Source organism: Gobio gobio, assembly GCF_949357685.1.
Source record: "Gobio gobio genome assembly, chromosome: 5".
In the NCBI taxonomy this organism is placed as follows: domain Eukaryota; kingdom Metazoa; phylum Chordata; class Actinopteri; order Cypriniformes; family Gobionidae; genus Gobio; species Gobio gobio.
Genome location: NC_137101.1, coordinates 459,676 through 479,675, shown reverse-complemented (window position 1 = coordinate 479,675; position 20,000 = coordinate 459,676). Strand labels below are relative to the sequence as shown.

General features: G+C 42.2%; 2 protein-coding genes across 3 annotated transcripts in view; one reads left to right on the top strand and one right to left on the bottom strand.

The window, feature by feature from the left end:
* Nucleotides 1-805: 805 nt before the first annotated feature.
* On the bottom strand, nucleotides 806-5,872 carry atp23 (ATP23 metallopeptidase and ATP synthase assembly factor homolog). Its single transcript, XM_079817350.1, has 6 exons — nucleotides 5,641-5,872; nucleotides 4,656-4,701; nucleotides 4,457-4,538; nucleotides 4,226-4,363; nucleotides 4,040-4,123; nucleotides 806-1,301 (listed from the first exon to the last, which is right to left on the bottom strand). Exons 1-6 carry the CDS (start codon nucleotides 5,813-5,815, stop codon nucleotides 1,098-1,100), a joined length of 729 nt encoding a protein of 242 aa, XP_079673476.1. The 5' UTR covers nucleotides 5,816-5,872; the 3' UTR covers nucleotides 806-1,097.
* Nucleotides 5,873-7,585: 1,713 nt separating this feature from the next.
* rpap3 (RNA polymerase II associated protein 3) overlaps nucleotides 7,586-20,000 on the top strand; it is a 19,244-nt gene continuing 6,829 nt past the window's right edge. The window contains exons 1-12 of one of the 2 annotated variants that reach the window (XM_079817921.1): nucleotides 7,590-7,670; nucleotides 8,797-8,950; nucleotides 9,968-10,137; nucleotides 10,214-10,351; nucleotides 12,372-12,482; nucleotides 12,587-12,714; nucleotides 12,800-12,921; nucleotides 14,562-14,632; nucleotides 18,860-19,123; nucleotides 19,196-19,323; nucleotides 19,411-19,532; nucleotides 19,610-19,680. In XM_079817921.1, the coding sequence (XP_079674047.1) occupies nucleotides 9,988-10,137; nucleotides 10,214-10,351; nucleotides 12,372-12,482; nucleotides 12,587-12,714; nucleotides 12,800-12,921; nucleotides 14,562-14,632; nucleotides 18,860-19,123; nucleotides 19,196-19,323; nucleotides 19,411-19,532; nucleotides 19,610-19,680 (1,305 nt within the window). In that variant the 5' untranslated portion in view covers nucleotides 7,590-7,670; nucleotides 8,797-8,950; nucleotides 9,968-9,987. Of the gene's footprint in view, nucleotides 7,671-8,796; nucleotides 8,951-9,967; nucleotides 10,138-10,213; nucleotides 10,352-12,371; nucleotides 12,483-12,586; nucleotides 12,715-12,799; nucleotides 12,922-14,561; nucleotides 14,633-18,859; nucleotides 19,124-19,195; nucleotides 19,324-19,410; nucleotides 19,533-19,609; nucleotides 19,681-20,000 lie in introns of both variants that reach the window. The other variant, XM_079817920.1, reaches the window with a different exon arrangement.

The following is a 20,000-nucleotide window of genomic DNA, read 5'->3' as shown; positions in this document are numbered from 1 at the left end:
TATAACCCCTCCCCCTGCTGTATAACCCCTCCCCTTGCTGTATAACCCCTCCCCCTGCTGTATAACCCCTCCCCCTGCTGTATAACCCCTCCCCCTGCTGTATAACCTTGTATAACCCCTCCCCCTGCTGTATAGCCCCTCCCCCTGCTGTATAGCCCCTCCCCCTGCTGTATAACCCCTCCCCCTGCTGTATAACCCCTCCCCCTGCTGTATAGCCCCTCCCCCTGCTGTATAGCCCCTCCCCCTGCTGTATAACCCCTCCCCTTGCTGTATAACCCCTCCCCCTGCTGTATAACCCCTCCCCCTGCTGTATAACCCCTCCCCCTGCTGTATAACCCCTCCTCCTGCTGTATAACCCCTCCCCCTGCTGTATAACCCCTCCCCTAACATGTAGATAAATTGCCTTATTTTGTAGAGTTCTCATTAAAAAGAATCACTTCTGTCTTAAATCCAACGCCTCCTGGTCTATTCTTCAACAAACAACTGAAGTTCACAACAGTGTGTGACAGTGAGAGAGTGTGTGTGTGAGAGAGAGAGAGTGTGAGTGTGTGAGAGAGAGTGTGTGTGAGTGTGTGAGAGAGAGTGTGTGTGTGTGTGAGAGAGAGTGTGAGTGTGTGTGAGAGAGAGAGTGTGAGTGTGTGTGAGAGAGAGAGTGTGTGTGTGTGTGAGAGAGAGAGTGTGAGAGTGTGTGTGAGAGAGAGAGAGTGTGAGTGAGTGTGTGTGTGTGTGACAGTGAGAGTGTGTGTGAGTAAATGAGTGTGTGTGTGAAAAAAGTTAAAATAATCCACAGTCTCTCAAAAGATATCTACATCTAATAATAATAATAATGTAATGTTTATTGTTCAGAAACTGTGACTGAGTGTTTAATGAGATGTGGCTCTTCAAAATAAATTCATTTCTGCCACAGGCTTTTGTAAATCACATGACATCATCAGAGCTTCTCTTCCCCAGATGTGGAGCAGCAGCGCCGCCCTGAGGATCCGTGAGGAAGCGCACTCAGAGAGAACTCAATGACATCATCAATCATCTTGTCCAATGTTTACAGTGAAGAGACAAACACACACACACATCTGCCCTTCCTCTCCTCCTGCGCAGCGTCAGAGGTTGGCATGGTAACGGTCCCGGCTCTCGAAGTCCCTGTGGGCGAAGCGGGCGTCCTTCTTGCTGTGAGGGATGCGTCCGAAGGGGGCGTGGTCACTGAAGCAGCTGTCAAACACCTCGTCAACCACTCGCTCCGCCTCCTCCAGGCTCACCTTACGCACGGCCAGGATGGAGCGCAGCGCTCGGCTCCGCACACACTCCTGCGGACGGACACACACCACACGACTCACTCCAGCGGACACACACCACACGACTCACTCCTGCGGACACACACCACACGACTCACTCCAGCGGACACACACCACACGACTCACTCCAGCGGACACACACCACACGACTCACTCCAGCGGACACACACCACACGACTCACTCCAGCGGACACACACCACACGACTCACTCCAGCGGACACACACCACACGACTCACTCCAGCGGACACACACCACACGACTCACTCCAGCGGACACACACCACACGACTCACTCCAGCGGACACACACCACACGACTCACTCCAGCGGACACACACCACACGACTCACTCCAGCGGACACACACCACACGACTCACTCCAGCGGACACACACCACACGACTCACTCCAGCGGACACACACCACACGACTCACTCCAGCGGACACACACCACACGACTCACTCCAGCGGACACACACCACACGACTCACTCCAGCGGACACACACCACACGACTCACTCCAGCGGACACACACCACACGACTCACTCCAGCGGACACACACCACACGACTCACTCCAGCGGACACACACCACACGACTCACTCCAGCGGACACACACCACACGACTCACTCCAGCGGACACACACCACACGACTCACTCCAGCGGACACACACCACACGACTCACTCCAGCGGACACACACCACACGACTCACTCCAGCGGACACACACCACACGACTCACTCCAGCGGACACACACCACACGACTCACTCCAGCGGACACACACCACACGACTCACTCCAGCGGACACACACCACACGACTCACTCCAGCGGACACACACCACACGACTCACTCCAGCGGACACACACCACACGACTCACTCCAGCGGACACACACCACACGACTCACTCCAGCGGACACACACCACACGACTCACTCCAGCGGACACACACCACACGACTCACTCCTGCGGACACACACCACACGACTCACTCCAGCGGACACACACCACACCACACGACTCACTCACTCCAGCGGACACACACCACACGACTCGCTCACTCCTGCGGACACACACCACACGACTCACTCCAGCGGACACACACCACACGACTCGCTCACTCCTGCGGACACACACCACACGACTCGCTCACTCCTGCGGACACACACCACACGACTCACTCCTGCGGACACACACCACACGACTCACTCCTGCGGACACACACCACACGACTCACTCCTGCGGACACACACCACACGACTCACTCCTGCGGACACACACCACACGACTCACTCCTGCGGACACACACCACACGACTCACTCCAGCGGACACACACCACACGACTCACTCCTGCGGACACACACCACACGACTCACTCCTGCGGACACACACCACACGACTCACTCCTGCGGACACACACCACACGACTCACTCCTGCGGACACACACCACACGACTCGCTCACTCCTGCGGACACACACCACACGACTCACTCCAGCGGACACACACCACACGACTCGCTCACTCCTGCGGACACACACCACACGACTCACTCCAGCGGACACACACCACACGACTCACTCCAGCGGACACACACCACACGACTCGCTCACTCCTGCGGACACACACCACACGACTCGCTCACTCCTGCGGACACACACCACACGACTCGCTCACTCCTGCGGACACACACCACACGACTCGCTCACTCCTGCGGACACACACCACACGACTCGCTCACTCCTGCGGACACACACCACACGACTCGCTCACTCCTGCGGACACACACCACACGACTCGCTCACTCCTGCGGACACACCACACGACTCGCTCACTCCTGCGGACACACACCACACGACTCGCTCACTCCTGCGGACACACCACACGACTCGCTCACTCCTGCGGACACACACCACACGACTCGCTCACTCCTGCGGACACACACCACACGACTCGCTCACTCCTGCGGACACACACCACACGACTCGCTCACTCCTGCGGACACACACCACACGACTCGCTCACTCCTGCGGACACACACCACACGACTCGCTCACTCCTGCGGACACACACCACACGACTCACTCCTGCGGACACACACCACACGACTCGCTCACTCACTCCTGCGGACACACACCACACGACTCGCTCACTCCTGCGGACACACACCACACGACTCGCTCACTCCTGCGGACACACACCACACGACTCGCTCACTCCTGCGGACACACCACACGACTCGCTCACTCCTGCGGACACACACCACACGACTCGCTCACTCCTGCGGACACACACCACACGACTCGCTCACTCCTGCGGACACACACAACACGACTCGCTCACTCCAGCGGACACACACCACACGACTCGCTCACTCCTGCGGACACACACCACACGACTCGCTCACTCCTGCGGACACACACCACACGACTCGCTCACTCCTGCGGACACACACCACACGACTCGCTCACTCCTGCGGACACACACCACACGACTCGCTCACTCCTGCGGACACACACCACACGACTCGCTCACTCCTGCGGACACACCACACGACTCGCTCACTCCTGCGGACACACCACACGACTCGCTCACTCCTGCGGACACACCACACGACTCGCTCACTCCTGCGGACACACCACACGACTCGCTCACTCCTGCGGACACACACCACACGACTCGCTCACTCAAACACGAGTCACATGACTCGGACACACGTGATTGGCTCACGGCCGAGGGAAGTTTTACCTGATGGTGTTTTCTGAGGCCGAAGTTAAACCTGGACACCTCGTTGGCGAACGAACAGTCTCCGCTCAGATTGGCGGCCCGGATCTGAAACACAGCAGCGAGAGTGAACACACACAGGCGTTTGAAGCGGCTGTGTGTGTGTGTGTGTGTGTGTGTGTGTGTGTGTGAGTGTGTGTGTTCTCTCACCTCTGAACAGGCCAGGTGTCTGAAGTTACTGAACCAGTCGACGCGGGCGCGGCAGTGATCGAAGGCGTGGATGAGCTCGTGCGTGACCACACGGTTCATGTGCGCCTGCTGGTGAATGTTGTTCTGGCACAGGACGATCTGCACACACACACACACACACACACACACACACACACACGTGTCAGACACACATCGCCATGTGTCCGGCTTCGGCCGCTTCCTTACACTCACCTGAGAGGTGGCGGCATCGAACCCGCCGCTGACCGTCCCATCACAGTCCTCACAGGAGAAGTGCCTGTCCTTATGAACCGCACTGAGGAGAGAACACACACACACACACACATATGAGATCATGACAGAGAGGTCAGTGTCTCACACACACACACACAAGATCATTACAGAGAGAGAGGTGAGCTGAAGCTGCTCTTACCAGCCGGAGCTGCTCATGGCGGCCAGCAGGAGTTTAGCATACGGACCTGAAACACACACACACACACACACACACACACACACACACAGAGAGAAACACACACACAGAGAGAGAGAGAGAGAGAGAGAGAGACACACACACACACACACACACAGAGAGAGAGAGAGAGACACACACACACACACACACACACACACACACAGAGAGAGAGAGAGAGAGAGAGACACACACACACACACACACACACACACACACACACACACACACACACACAGAGAGAGAGAGAGACACACACACAGACACACACACACACACACAGACACACACACACACACACACACACAGAGACACACACACACACACACACACACACACAGAGACACACACACACACACACACACAGAGAGAGACACACACAGACACACACACACACACACACACACACACACACACACACACACACACACACACACACACACACACACACACACACACAGAGAGAGAGAGAGATACTCAACACTGAGTGAACCAAAGACAGAAATTATGAGATAAAGGATCAGAATTATGAAAAAAAAGATGGTCTAAACTCATGATTAAAAGTCAAAATTATAACGAAAAGTGGAAGTTATGACACCAATTATGAGATTAAAATCGAAAATTAAGTCAAAATTATGTATTAAGTCGAAAATATGACATACTAAGTCATTATAAAATTAAAGTAAAAATGACCACTTTTGAATAATAAGTAATAATTATGAGATAAAACGTCTAAAATGATCTATGTAGGCTAATAATTATGACTGTTTATCTCATAAATATGACTGTCATAATCATGTTTTCTTATGTGGCGCAAACGGGCAGCATAAAGAGCTGATTTTGAACATGATATGCGGTATCTATTGAATATTGTTGATAAATATAAACAATCTGTTAAACAGGTGAGCGCGCGCCGCGTGCCCGCGCAGAGCCGCTGAAGTGCCCTTACTAGTGTCCATGGCGAACTGCAGCATGATGTGACACTTGTGTTTGAAGGTGAACAGACTCTCTCCGATCGAGCCCTGCTTGTATTTGCTGCCGCTGCGCTCGGGGTATAAACTGTAGCCGTAGTTCTCCTCCTTCGGCTTGCTCTCCTCATCTTCTTTAGTTCTACTTTCAGCCATTGCGCTGCGCTGCGTGCGTGCGCGTGTACGCAGAGGTCACGCGCGCGCCTCCCAGTCACGTGATTGAAAGCAGGCGAAGGGTCAGTATTTCGGTTATTAAAGCAGTTGGATTTTACTTAATATACTTTGTGTATGTTAATTATTTTATTTTTGCCTTTATTTCGCAAATTATATGCCCCGCTCTCAAAATAAAATGCAGTCAAGTGTCTGTTTTTGTTTTGTTTAGTTTTTTCAAAATAAAAGCCCCCAAACAGCCCCGACAAACGCAAGAATGATTAAAGTTCCAGTCACATATTAATATATATATAGAAATTAAGCCATTATGAAATTTAAAAGTCAAATTTATGACATTCATTTTGAGATTAAAATAGAAATGGTATACATTTTAAAATAATGAGATAAAAGTCTAAATTATGAGATGTTTTAAAATTAATCAAAATCATGATTAAAAATTATGAAATAATAAGTTAAAGTTAAATTTAGACACTAATTATGAGCTTAAAATAGAAATGAGATAAATTTCAAAATAAGGAAATAAAGTCAAAATGATGACAGTCATTATGATATTAAAGTAAAAAATACTATCAAAATAATCTAAATTATTACAGTCATAATTATGACGAAAAATCGAAATTATGACTAATTATGAGATTAAAATAGAAATTATATACATTTCAAAATAGTTTAAATACTGACATATAACTTTATCTCATAAAATGTCTCATCTCTTTTTATTTAGTGCTTTTAAAATTGATATAATTTATATTTTAATCTCTTAATTAATGTCATAGTTTTTACTTTTTAATTTCATAATGACATATAGTATAAAAATATATGAATTAATATAGAATCAATATCACTTGTATGTATGTATGTTTATATATATATATATATATATATGTTTGTTTGTTTGAAAATTAATTTTACTGTTGCTTATTGAAATATAAGCGAAGTTGAAATAATGTGACAACTGAAGTGAATATAAAAGTTTATTAGAAAATGGGGTCTTTACTTCCGGAACCGACTGTTGCATTTTTTCCCATAGATATGTATACGTAGATGCCCCATTAGCGACTGTTTCTATGGACTGCAGCCGTCCGCCATTTTCCAACGGTCAACGCGCTTTGTGAATATTCAAATGTTGCCTGTGCGTCTGCAACTGTCGTTATACACAACAAGCATGTATGAAATGAATATCTTTACATCAACAGACTGCAATGACAGCAATTGACTGTTAGGATTTCGTTTATCATTAATGGTAGATAATTCTGCATATTCCAAAAAATATTGGTTAAAGATCTTTACATTTTCTTAATCTCATTAATATTGACCATAAGGAAATAAATAATAAAAATAGTAATAAATTAGCTAGTAATGTGTTTAATAAACATCAATATAGTCTATTTATTCAACCCATGTTTTAAGTAATCATCATAGGAATGATCTGAAAGCTTAAATTCTCAAAAATCATCACAAATTTAAACCATTTTTAAGAACAGGGAAAATTTTAAATTATGAGTCAAAATGATAAATTATTATACATTTATTTAAAATATGAAAACACAAACCAACTCATTGTCACCTGTGAAAGGTGATCCAATATCTTCTGGAGTTTAAATCGCGCCGGGCTTTACAGAGGCTGTAGTTTTAATGCGAGTGAACATGAAGTGTTGACGTGTGTTGACCGTTCTAAAATGGCGGCGTTTCGGCGTGCCTGGAGAGGTCATTTATTTTTTCCCGGGCGCCAACAGCAGCGCGTGTCGTAGGCATGTTCGCGCATGCGCAGAGAGGAGCCAGTGCTGTCATGGCGCTGAACACAAACTATTGATCAAACTCTTCATCATCATCATCACAGGTACGACACACACATCTGTTTCTACGCTTTACTGCTCTTAAAAGTGTTGTTTTAAACCTGTTTTAGATGAGATTCTCAAAACAGGCGTTTATGAAACGCTAATTAGCGAGTAAACATTTAATGTCTGATATTAACCCGTGTTTAATTATGAGTGTTTATGTGTGGATGGATCCTTTAGCTCTGTAGATTCCGCTTTCTCTCGCAGATACAGCGAATGCTCTGGATTGTCAGATTTATGGTTATAATATAATTTATCTGGATGATGAAACACGTATTATTTTTCTTGTTTTAAGGGTCTTTTTCACTACCACGTTGTTGATAGTTTCCTTTTCAAAGCTGCCATGGTAACCGTCAACATACCATAGTTACTACAATGGTTGTTTTCACTGTAAAATCAGCGAAAATTATCATAATAACGCATTTATCACTATTGCTGTTGCTCACACATACTAGATATTTACATGAGTGCTCACTATAGCATAGCAACGCTCTGTCACCATGGAAACTGCATAGCAACATACATCCAAAACATCTTTATTACATGTTAAAATCATAATAATATACATTCACTAGTGTCACAGAATCAAAGTTGACTTTGTAATCAGTGTTGGGGGAAACGCATTACAAGTAACCTGAGTTACGTAATAATATCACTTTTTCCAAGTAACTAGTAAAGTAACGCATTACTTTTCAAATTTACAACAAAATATCTGAGTTACTTTTTCAAAAAAATAACGCAAGTTACTTTTTCACATTAATTTGACTGACAGCTCATGTTGAGAGTTAGTGCAGAGGAGTGTGTGTGTGTGTGTGTGTGTGTGTGTGTGTGTGTGAACATGATGGTTATTGTAGTTCTAGACTAAATGTGAGCATTTATTTATCTCACTTGCACAATAAAGATTCTGTCCTCCTCAAAATGAATAAAATCAGTCAAATGCAAAATCAGAGTACTATGCAAACCTCCAATAATTAAACGTTAAATAAAACAACAATTTTTATGCATAATCTACCTTTATATTTAATTTACCAATGTCTTACTGCTGACCTTTGATGATGAAAATTACTAGATTTTTTGTTTTTATTGTTAAAACTTTTTTCTCCTGCGTCCTCTTCTCCCATTATCCAGAGCTGCGCCCTCTAGTGTTCATGCGGGAATCTGCATCTTTACCTCAGCCTGGGGCGCATTATTTACATTTGGTATGAAGAGGTCTTTACCGTTGCACAAAAATATAACTTTTTTGTTATAAAACAAAACAAAAACAAAAACAAGCCCAGCCCAGGTGAGAAAAAGTAACATAACGCATTACTTTTCTTCAAAAGTAACTAAGTAACTCAATTAGTTACTTTTTAAGGGAGTAACGCAATATTGTAATGCATTACTTTTCTTAAAAGGTAACTAAGTAACTCAATTAGTTACTTTTAAGGGAGTAACGCAATATTGTAATGCATTACTTTTCTTAAAAGGTAACTAAGTAACTCAATTAGTTACTTTTAAGGGAGTAACGCAATATTGTAACGCATTACTTTTCTTAAAAAGTCATTAAGTAACTCAATTAGTTACTTTTAAGGGAGTAACGCAATATTGTAACGCATTAGTTTTCTTAAAAAGTAACTAAGTAACTCAATTAGTTACTTTTAAGGGAGTAACGCAATATTGTAATGCATTACTTTTCTTAAAAGGTAACTAAGTAACTCAATTAGTTACTTTTAAGGGAGTAACGCAATATTGTAACGCATTACTTTTCTTAAAAAGTCATTAAGTAACTCAATTAGTTACTTTTAAGGGAGTAACGCAATATTTAATTCATTACTTTTCTTAAAAAGTAACTAAGTAACTCAATTAGTTACTTTTAAGGGAGTAACGCAATATTGTAATGCATTACTTTTCTTAAAAAGTAACTAAGTAACTCAATTAGTTACTTTTAAGGGAGTAACGCAATATTTAATGCATTACTTTTCTTAAAAAGTAACTAATTAACTCAATTAGTTACTTTTAAGGGAATAACGCAATATTGTAATGCATTACTTTTCTTATAAGTAACTAAGTAACTCAATTAGTTACTTTTAAGGGAGTAACGCAATATTGTAATGCATTACTTTTCTTAAAAAGTAACTAAGTAACTCAATTAGTTACTTTTAAGGGAGTAACGCAATATTGTAATGCATTACTTTTCTTAAAAAGTAACTAAGTAACTCAATTAGTTACTTTTAAGGGAGTAACGCAATATTGTAATGCATTACTTTTCAAAGTAACTTTCCCCAAACACTGATTGTAATGGTTTTGTAATGTGTTTCAGGGCATGTGTGTTGTCGGAGAATGTCGGGGAATAAAGCCGTGGAGCTGCAGATTCAGATGCGCCAGAATGCAGAGGACCTGCAGAGCTTCATGAAGGAGCTGGACAGCTGGGAGGACGAGATCAAGCAGAAAGACCAGCAGCTCCGCTCCGGAGACACCAGCCACACACCAGTAAATCCCTGCGCTTCTGAGCTCACACCAGTCAAGATCCGGGTCCTCGTTTGCTTATGATTTTATTCTATTTCAGAAAACACTCCCGCCGGTGAGGAACAAAGATTATAAAAAGACAAAGAAGAGGGTGAAGCGTCAGACTAGCGGCGGCCCGAAAGATCAAACGCAGCGGATAAAGTCCTACGATTATCAGGCCTGGGACAGATTTGATGTGGTAATGCGATTATCCATCCTGATTTATGAGCGCACTGATGATTTCTACTTGATGTTTGGGGAAAGATACTTTTAAAAGTGATGCGTTAAAAAAAGTAACTAATTACGGTACTTAGTTACTTTTAATGGAAAGTAGTAACACAGTAATGCATTCAACAAAATAACACACCATTTTCTTTTACAAACACAATAATGCACATTACTTTACTCGTTACATCACAGAAGTAATCTGATTACTTTACTTGTAATGCGTTACTCGTTACATCACAGAAGTAATTTGATTACTTTACTTGTTACATCACAGAAGTAATCTAATTACTTTACTTGTAATGCATTACTCGTTACATCACAGAAGTAATCTGATTAGTTTACTCGTTACATCACAGAAGTAATCTGATTACTTTACTTGTAATGTGTTACTCGTTACATCACAGAAGTAATCTGATTAGTTTACTCGTTACATCACAGAAGTAATCTGATTACTTTACTTGTAATGTGTTACTCGTTACATCACAGAAGTAATCTGATTACTTTACTTGTAATGCATTACTCGTTACATCACAGAAGTAATCTGATTACTTTACTTGTAATGCATTACTCGTTACATCACAGAAGTAATCTGATTAGTTTACTCGTTACATCACAGAAGTAATCTGATTACTTTACTTGTAATGTGTTACTCGTTACATCACAGAAGTAATCTGATTACGTTACTTGTAATGCGTTACTCGTTACATCACAGAAGTAATCTGATTACGTTACTTGTAATGCGTTACTCGTTACATCACAGAAGTAATCTGATTACCATTACGCGTTACTTTACCACAGAAGTAATCTGATTACGTTACGCGCTACTTTACTCGTTACATCACAGAAGTAATTGTGATTACGTTACTTGTAATGCGTTACTTGTTACATCACAGAAGTAATCTGATTACTTTACTTGTAATGTGTTACTCGTTACATCACAGAAGTAATCTGATTACTTTACTTGTAAAGTGCTACTCGTTACATCACACAAGTAATCTGATTACTTTACTTGTAAAGTGCTACTCGTTACATCACAGAAGTAATCTGATTACTTTACTTGTAAAGTGCTACTCGTTACATCACACAAGTAATCTGATTACTTTACTTGTAATGTGTTACTCGTTACATCACAGAAGTAATCTGATTACTTTACTTGTAAAGTGCTACTCGTTACATCACACAAGTAATCTGATTACGTTACTTGTAATGCATTACTCGTTACATCACAGAAGTAATCTGATTACTTTACTTGTAATGTGTTACTCGTTACATCACAGAAGTAATCTGATTACTTTACTTGTAAAGTGCTACTCGTTACATCACACAAGTAATCTGATTACGTTACTTGTAATGCATTACTCGTTACATCACAGAAGTAATCTGATTACTTTACTTGTAAAGTGTTACTCGTTACATCACACAAGTAATCTGATTACGTTACGCGTTACTTTACTTGTTACATCACAGAAGTAATCTGATTATGTTACGCGTTAGTTTACTCGTTAAATCACAGAAATAATGTGATTACGTTACGTGTTACTTTACTCGTTACATCACAGAAGTAATCTGATTACTTTACTTGTTACATCACAGAAGTAATCAGATTACTTTACTTGTAATGCGTTACTTTACTCGTTACATCACAGAAGTAATCTGATTACTTTACTTGTTACATCACAGAAGTAATCTGATTACTTTACTTGTTACATCACAGAAGTAATCTGATTACTTTACTTGTTACATCACAGAAGTAATCTGATTACTTTACTTGTTACATCACAGAAGTAATCTGATTACTTTACTTGTAATGCATTACTTTACTCGTTACATCACAGAAGTAATCTGATTACTTTACGCGTTACTTTACTCGTTACATCACAGAAGTAATCTGATTACGTTACTCGTTACATCACAGAAGTAATCTGATTACGTTACTCGTTACATCACAGAAGTAATCGGATTACTTTACCCCCTTCACTGTTTGTTTGCAGGAAAAGACCCTGGAGTCCATGGATGCAGAGGAGAGCCCGGTGCAATCCAACGACTCTGACGCTGAAGGGATTCAGGAGGACGGAGATCAGGCGCTCACTGAGAAGGAGAAGGTATGATGTCATCACTGAGTTCATCATGAATGATGCTTCCGTTCGGCCGTACACACGAGTGTCCGTGATTGATATCTTTATTTCTTTATTCCGTGATGTTTCAGGGGGATCAGTTCTTCAGGGACCGTCGGTATGACAGTGCCATCGAGAGCTACACCCGAGCGATGGACGCCGATCCCCACAACCCCGTCCTGCCCACCAGCAGAGCCGCCTGCTTCTTCAGCCTGAGGAAGTATGTCCCCGTCCTCCGCTCAGGTGTGTGTGTGTGTGTGTGTGTGTGACGGATCGTTCCTGACGTGAGGCTTTCTGTGCCGCAGGTTCTCCGTGGCCGAGTCGGACTGTCATCTGGCGATCGCTCTGGACGGGAAATACGCGAAAGCTTACATGAGGAGAGCGGCGGCGCGCGCGGCTCTGAGGAAACATCAGGAAGCTCTTGAAGGTCTGAAGCACCTTAAGTTTTTGACACTTAAGGGGCGATTTCCCCTTACCTAAGAGAATAACTTAAGGGTGTTGCATATAATCTCTTAAACAGTTCTCTTAGGTAAGGGAAACATATAAGTGTTTCACGACAGTTATCCTGGATTCACGTTATAAAAGTCGTGTTGGCATAGATATGCAAAACACGAACACTGACACCAAATGTGAATAGAGCGTCAAATTCGCGTCTAGTTTGACGCTTGAACTTTGAATGCATTCGCGCGTCCAAAGCGAAATGGACTCGTATAAAGCAAGCGTTTGAAGAGAAATTGACGCGCGCCCTTTTGCGCTTTTCATAGTGGTTGTGTGCGGCCGCGAAATTGACAAATACTACTGTTATTGTGTCACGAAATGTAGTTTTAAGAGTTGTTCAGTCGAGAATGTAGTAGTTTAAAGCTCAAATCGGTGGTTTATTTGTAAAGATAGCGCCTGTTTAAAGATGTTGTGAGATCCCGCCTGGAACAGCCTCACCTCGGCTAGTCCTCCTGACTTCTGCCGCTGGTAAACGAGACCTGTTTAAATTCACAATCTATAGCTTCGGTTCTATTATATGAAACATATAAAGACATTAATGACTTGTTATAACGTCAAACGACTTCTTTAATTCTGTGAGTTTTTCTTCATCTCGTTCAGAAATGTACGCATGACTGCAAGTGTTCAGTGTCAGTGGTTGCGATGTGTGATGGTCAAATCGGTATTCTTGCAACAATTTTTCATCGCTAAGATGGTCCAAAGGGTTCTCCCTGTCCCTAAAAACTCTTCTTGGCACATAATGATCAATTTATCACAGCCATGTCGTCTTATTTTTGTCCGCGTTACTCTTAAGGTTACGATTTCCAAACCTTAAGTTACACTCAGGGAAATGACCGTTAAGGGGTTTTATGCAACACTTAACGCTTTTTAAGGGATTACTTAAGTAAAAAAAACAGCATTTAAGGGGAATTGTAAGTGTTTATGACGTTTCACTTAAAGAAACCCTTAAGTAACACTTAAGGGTTTTTTCCTGCAACACCCTTAGGTTTAAGGGAAACATAAGGACGAACTTAAGGGAAAATTACACTTAAAGCTACACTGTGTAACTTTTTTAGTTTATTCTTAACTAACAACACATAGTTCTTTCAAAAATATATGTGCTCATTAATGTATATTTACTTCTTTCAAGTAATAAAGTATTCTCGTAAGTTTATAATATGTCATTGTAAACACATACGGGTGAGGGTTCGAATGCGGGTCGCCATGTTGCCCCTCCATCTTGAAAGTACATTAGCCAAAGAGGGACATTCCCGTAAATTCAAGCTTGGCCTTTGGCGTTTTAACACTCGATGGCTCCGTGTCCAATGTGGACGAGGTCGAGCTGGAAGCCATGTTAATCTTGGACTAAATCGGCCAAATCGGAGTTAAAACGAAATCGGAATTGAGAGGAACAGAAACTAATATTCTCTGGATGGTCATATACAAGTTCACCACTAGATGGAGGAAAATATCACACAGTGTAGCTTTAAATGACGCTTTATGCAACCAGGCACTGAAGCGGTCATGTGTTTATCAGCGGCTCTGTACGGGACGTTCATGATGGAAGTATCTGCTCTTTTGTTCTTCCAGATTATCAAACGGTTCTCAAGTTGGATCCTGAAAACGCTGAGGCGGGGAATGAACTTCAGAAACTCCAGCAGGTGTGTTTCCGATCCCACACATGCATGTAGAGCGAGTGCTCTGACGGTGATCGCTGCTCCACTTCAGTGTTCATTTCGTCAGACGAGACGAGACTAAATATGTTCGGCAATTATTTTTTTATTAACAATTTATTTTTTCCATGACGATGACGAGACGATGATGAGATGTCCAAAAGCGCAGACTAAGACTAAATGAACAGGCATTATTGTTGACGAAAAAAGACCAGACTAAAATGGTTAGCATAAAATTAAAACAAAGATAAAATCTCTCTTCATTTTCGTCTACAGTCGTCTCTTTTTCATCATGAGATGAATATTCAGCTGTTCTAATATTCCGAAAGAGTTTGCGCTGTTGCTCAAGCACAGTCTCAGACTCCTGTGGCTGATCTCCGGCGGTCACATGGTTCAGGAGCCTCAACACTTCCAGTGCTGTGTCAATACACTGTGCAGGTTCTCAGAGCAGAAGTCGTCATAGTTGGGTTAAATATTATAGCTGTGAATAAGAGAATACATTAAACATTTTTTTGTGTGCCCAATTGCTCACATAGCAAAAGAAAAACGCCACAGTAGTGATTTCACAACTTTCAAAAAGAGGGAAAAAATAGAGTGAGATTGATAACGACTGTCAAAAGAGAGAAATATGTTAATTTTTAACATCACTCCCATAGACACTATTACTAAACACCCTCACAGCAGCGGTAACTTTTTTATTGTAATTTGATGCAAAAGTAATAAAATACAAAGTATTCGTGTTATAAATCTAAATATATATATATATAAAAAAAAGAAAATACAAAAAACATTGCAGGATTTACGCTATTGATGACCGTTAAAATGCGTCATCACAGTCTGTGAAAAGGGTCTATTAGGCACGTTGATTTTCTGATCATATTTTTTTTCCAGGCACATTTGACCAATTCCAAACCACAGTAATCCTTAGAACTACTATTAATTTAGTATTTAATAATGTATAAGTGATATATAATTGTTCATGAAGGCTGAAAATGAAAAACACCTTATATTCAGGTGTGCAGAATTATTAGGCATGTTTTCTTTTACAGATAAATTGAGCCAGAAAAGAGATTTAACTCAGACTGAAGAGTCAGCAAATATTAAATGCCCTTGAGAAGGATGCAATTCTAGACATTGCAGTTAAGGCATGACCATTGGACAGTGAAATGCTCGTTGGGTCAGCAGGGTCAGACGAAAACAGGTGGCGGAGAAAAGACACCTGTAAACTGCAAAAGAATGAAGAATTAAGGTTGTTGTGAACTTTTATCTTCTAAAGCAGCCTTTCTCAAACTTTTTTCAGTCAGGGCACCTTTCAAAAGTGCATAAAATTTCAAGGCACCCCAGTTTAAAATATAATTTAAAAACACTGCATAACCCAAATTTAAATGCAAATGTCCTTGACAGGACAGTAATGAACAGAGCATAATACGAACTGTAAATAACAATAATAATAACAACTTTATAGCACCTTTAAAAACACAGGTTTGCAAAGTAATTCACAAAATAATTAATCAGAGACACAAATGTCATAAAACCGTAAGAGGTGGACCGCACAATACAAGAACCCAACAACAAATCCTGACCAGGAGAACTAAACTGAAGTGCAGGATGCAGTTAAAATAAAATAAAAAGTGGCAGACATAACAAAAATAAATAAAATCAGATACAATACGATAAGAAAAAGATCCATGTTCCACCAGAGATAAGCAGGAATGTTTTTCCATATAGTGCTTGTTTTCATCCGTGCCATATGCGCATGCACACACACCCACATACAGAGCTGAATGAATGCTGATCTGCTTTTATGTCATTTTTCCTTTTTTATTCAAAATATTCACAAATTTGTTAGATATGGCCTGAAATATCTGATATTCCGATTGTCAAATATATACAAGTGGAAGTGTTTTGTCGTTTAAACACCTTTAAAACGATGGCGTTAGTTGAGCTGTATGCACGATGGGCGCCGCCATCGCCGCCGCAGTTCAGAAAATCGGATCTGTTGGATTTACAAGACGTGAATTCATCCACTTCTCCCAAAATACATAAAAGTAAGTGGCAGGTGAACTGGGAGAAGAATAGAGTAAACTTTAAAGTTACTTACACAATGTGTATCTGATATGAATAAAACTAATTATAATGGAAAGGATTATTATTGCCTCTTCATTTTTCATCATTGTGTATTTTACAAACTCTAAATGTATAGTTTTTTTAGTACGTATACGGTATGTATGAAACCTAAAATAAACATTATGTGGCTGAAAACACTGAAAAGTTGTGATATAATATGACAAGTCTGAGCGCGCCTGTCTCTGGCTCAGTGCAAGCCAACGCGAAAGCACATTTGAATTTACATTTGAATGAACGTGATGCACTGACCGTTCTAATCACATGTGTGAATGTGTGATCGTACGTGCGAAAGGGTTAAAAAGAAGAAGAATGTATTTATGTAAATTCAAATATATTTTATATATGAAATTTCTGAATTTTTTTTTTTTTTTAGCCTACGTAATTTTTTGCCGGCACCCCTGACACAGTCAGGCGGCACCCCAGTGTGCCGCGGCACCCACTTTGAGAAAGGCTGTTCTAAAGTGTAGGAAACTCAGAAGTGAAAACCAGGAGACTTCGGGATTAAACAGAAGTTATTCTTTTAATGAGAACTCTCTGTGCTGCAGGTCGTCCGAAAACAGTCTGATTTAGCAGTATACCTGATAGGTTATATACATTCCAAAGGGGAGGGGTTTACATTGAGTTTGAACAAAGCATGTAAATTAAATATACAGGTTTTGGGAAAACCCGCCCAGGCAGAGTATCACCAACACTCCTAATCAGCAGAACTATTCAAACACATAGAGGCAACGACGGTGAGAGTCTGAAAACAGGAATGTCCTGCTGGAAACCCCAGAATTATTATCTAAACCTTAAATGCTAAATACAATGTACTTTCTTAAATGTGTAATCTTACAAGGTGAAGAATTAAGTGTGAAACCATCAGGAACCCATCAGCCACCATTTTCCAGAGCTGCAACCTTAACCCGGAGTCTCCACAAGAGCACGGTGTCAGGATCTCTGAGACTTATATTAGGCCAAGAATCCTAAAAAATGACCCCCACTAAATAAAATCCACAAGCTGAAGTGTTGTAAAATACATGAAGAAGGTGTTTTTATAGGCTTTATGGACAGATAGGCTGAGAATGACTCTTGAAGGACCAGCACCACATCCTCTAGCTCCACTGTTTGAAGAATTCATCTTCCAGAATCTGGCAGAACGTTTCGGGAGTTCATTTTTAGTCCATCTATGCAAAACGGACTTCAGGATGGACTAAAATGAACTCCCAAAACTTACTTATTTAGTGGGGGTCATTTTTTAGGACCTAATTTAACCCTTTACCTGTCACCCCCCTTTTTGAGCATTTCGTGAAAATGCACTACCCAAACTTAAATGGTTGTAATTCATGAACCCTTTGGACTAAAGACTTATGGTTGGTCTCTTTCAAAAAAAATATAGAATTAAATCATATAAAAGTTATTGAAATTGAAGTTTATTGTTATAAAAATATAATAAAATAAATATTATTTATTTTATTAAAAAATATATAAATTAATATAGGTTTCAGCCTAAAATAGACAGAAAGTCAAAGCCAAAATTCTAACCAAGTTGTGTTCAAAATTTTAGGTCAAAAACTCAAAAAATGAGTTTTCTGTAAGACTTTTAGCTGCATAACCTCCACAAATCCACTAGGGGTTAGACACACCATATAGTGATTCCTAAAGATTGATCTGGCAGATATTCTCTATATATATAATATTATTTTCTGAATATTTTTGGCTAAATACTAGAATCAATGTTTATGTTATGAACTTTTAGCATGAAAATCAAAGTTTGAATGATTAAAAGTGTGGTTGTTGACTTTTTGTTACAAAGGTGAAAACTCCTGTAATGATACAGATTTTTTGATGCACACTCTTGTCACTCTTGTCATATATTAATCCATTACTCTTCCAAAATATATATTTTCTGCAAAATCATCAACAAATATGTATTCTTGAGCCTTAGACCTTTCCAATGATATATAGTTTGTCATGACTAGATTAGGATTTAATAGTAATATAGTGAAGTAAATGTATACGGGCAAGTGACAGTTAAGTTAAGTCTCTGAGATCCTGAGTTAGACTAAATTAAAAATAGGTGGAAAAATGAGCAGTTCTTCACTTCAGGTGTTGGGTTCGAGAGGGCCGGTGGAGGAGAAGAGCGAGGTGGAGGAGAAGAGCGAGTGTGTTGCTGCGGTGGAGGAGAAGAGCGAGTGTGTTGCTGCGGTGGAGGAGAAGAGCGAGTGTGTTGCTGCGGTGGAGGAGAAGAGCGAGTGTGTTGCTGCGGTGGAGGAGAAGAGCGAGTGTGTTGCTGCGGTGGAGGATCCGCTACAACAGCAGCGTCTGCAGGAGCAGCTCCAGAAACAGGAAGCGGTGGTTCAGAAGGACAGGGTGAGACTCGCTGGTCATGTGATCGAGCAGGTGAGCCCATGTGACCCTGACGCTGTGCTCCTCCTGTCGCAGGGAAATGCCTACTTTAAAGAAGGCAAGTACGAGGCGGCTGTGGAGTGCTACTCTAAAGGGATGGAGGCGGACCGCACCAACGCCCTCCTGCCCGCCAACAGAGCCATGGCCTTCCTCAAGCTCCACAGGTCAACACATGTGCACTACCTAGGGCACACTCAGGGTTTCTGCGGCTCTTAAAGGGATAGTGTGTAGTGAAATGCGTGTGTGTGCAGGTACGGAGAGGCGGAGCTGGACTGCAGTGCGGCTGTGGTTCTGGACTCCTCATACGCTAAAGCGTTCGCCAGACGAGCGACGGCCAGAGCCGCTCTAGGGAGGACCAGGGAAGCCAGAGCAGGTTTGGCGCCGCATCCGCTCAGTTTTCCGGCCAGTCCTTGTTCCCGAGGGAAACACGTGTTTCATGTTTGTCTGCAGATTTTGAGCAGGTTCTGAAGCTCGAGCCGGGGAACAAACAAGCCATGACTGAGATCGAGAAGCTCACAGCGGTACGAGACGCTTTAGTGCTCCTGTGTTAATGAACACACACTCGCATACACACACACACACACACTCAAATACACGCACATACACACTCACAAACTCACATACACTCACACACGCACACACACACACTCACTCACACTCACGCACACTTACACTCGCACACACACACGCACACACTTACACTCGCACACACGCACACACTCACACACACACACACTAACACACACACTCACACACGCACACACTCACACACACTTACACTCGCACACTCACACACACATACACACGCATACAAGCACACTCACACTCACACTCGCACACA

Bases quoted from the DNA above. Each gene is read 5' to 3' on its own strand.
- atp23 (XM_079817350.1), bottom strand. From the start codon at position 5,815: ATGGCTGAAAGTAGAACTAAAGAAGATGAGGAGAGCAAGCCGAAGGAG. The intron at 4,539-4,655 runs GTAAGAGCAGCT...TTCTCTCCTCAG, and splicing joins GCCATGAGCAGCTCCGGCTG to TGCGGTTCATAAGGACAGGC. The intron at 4,124-4,225 runs GTGAGAGAACAC...GCTGTGTTTCAG, and splicing joins GACACCTGGCCTGTTCAGAG to ATCCGGGCCGCCAATCTGAG.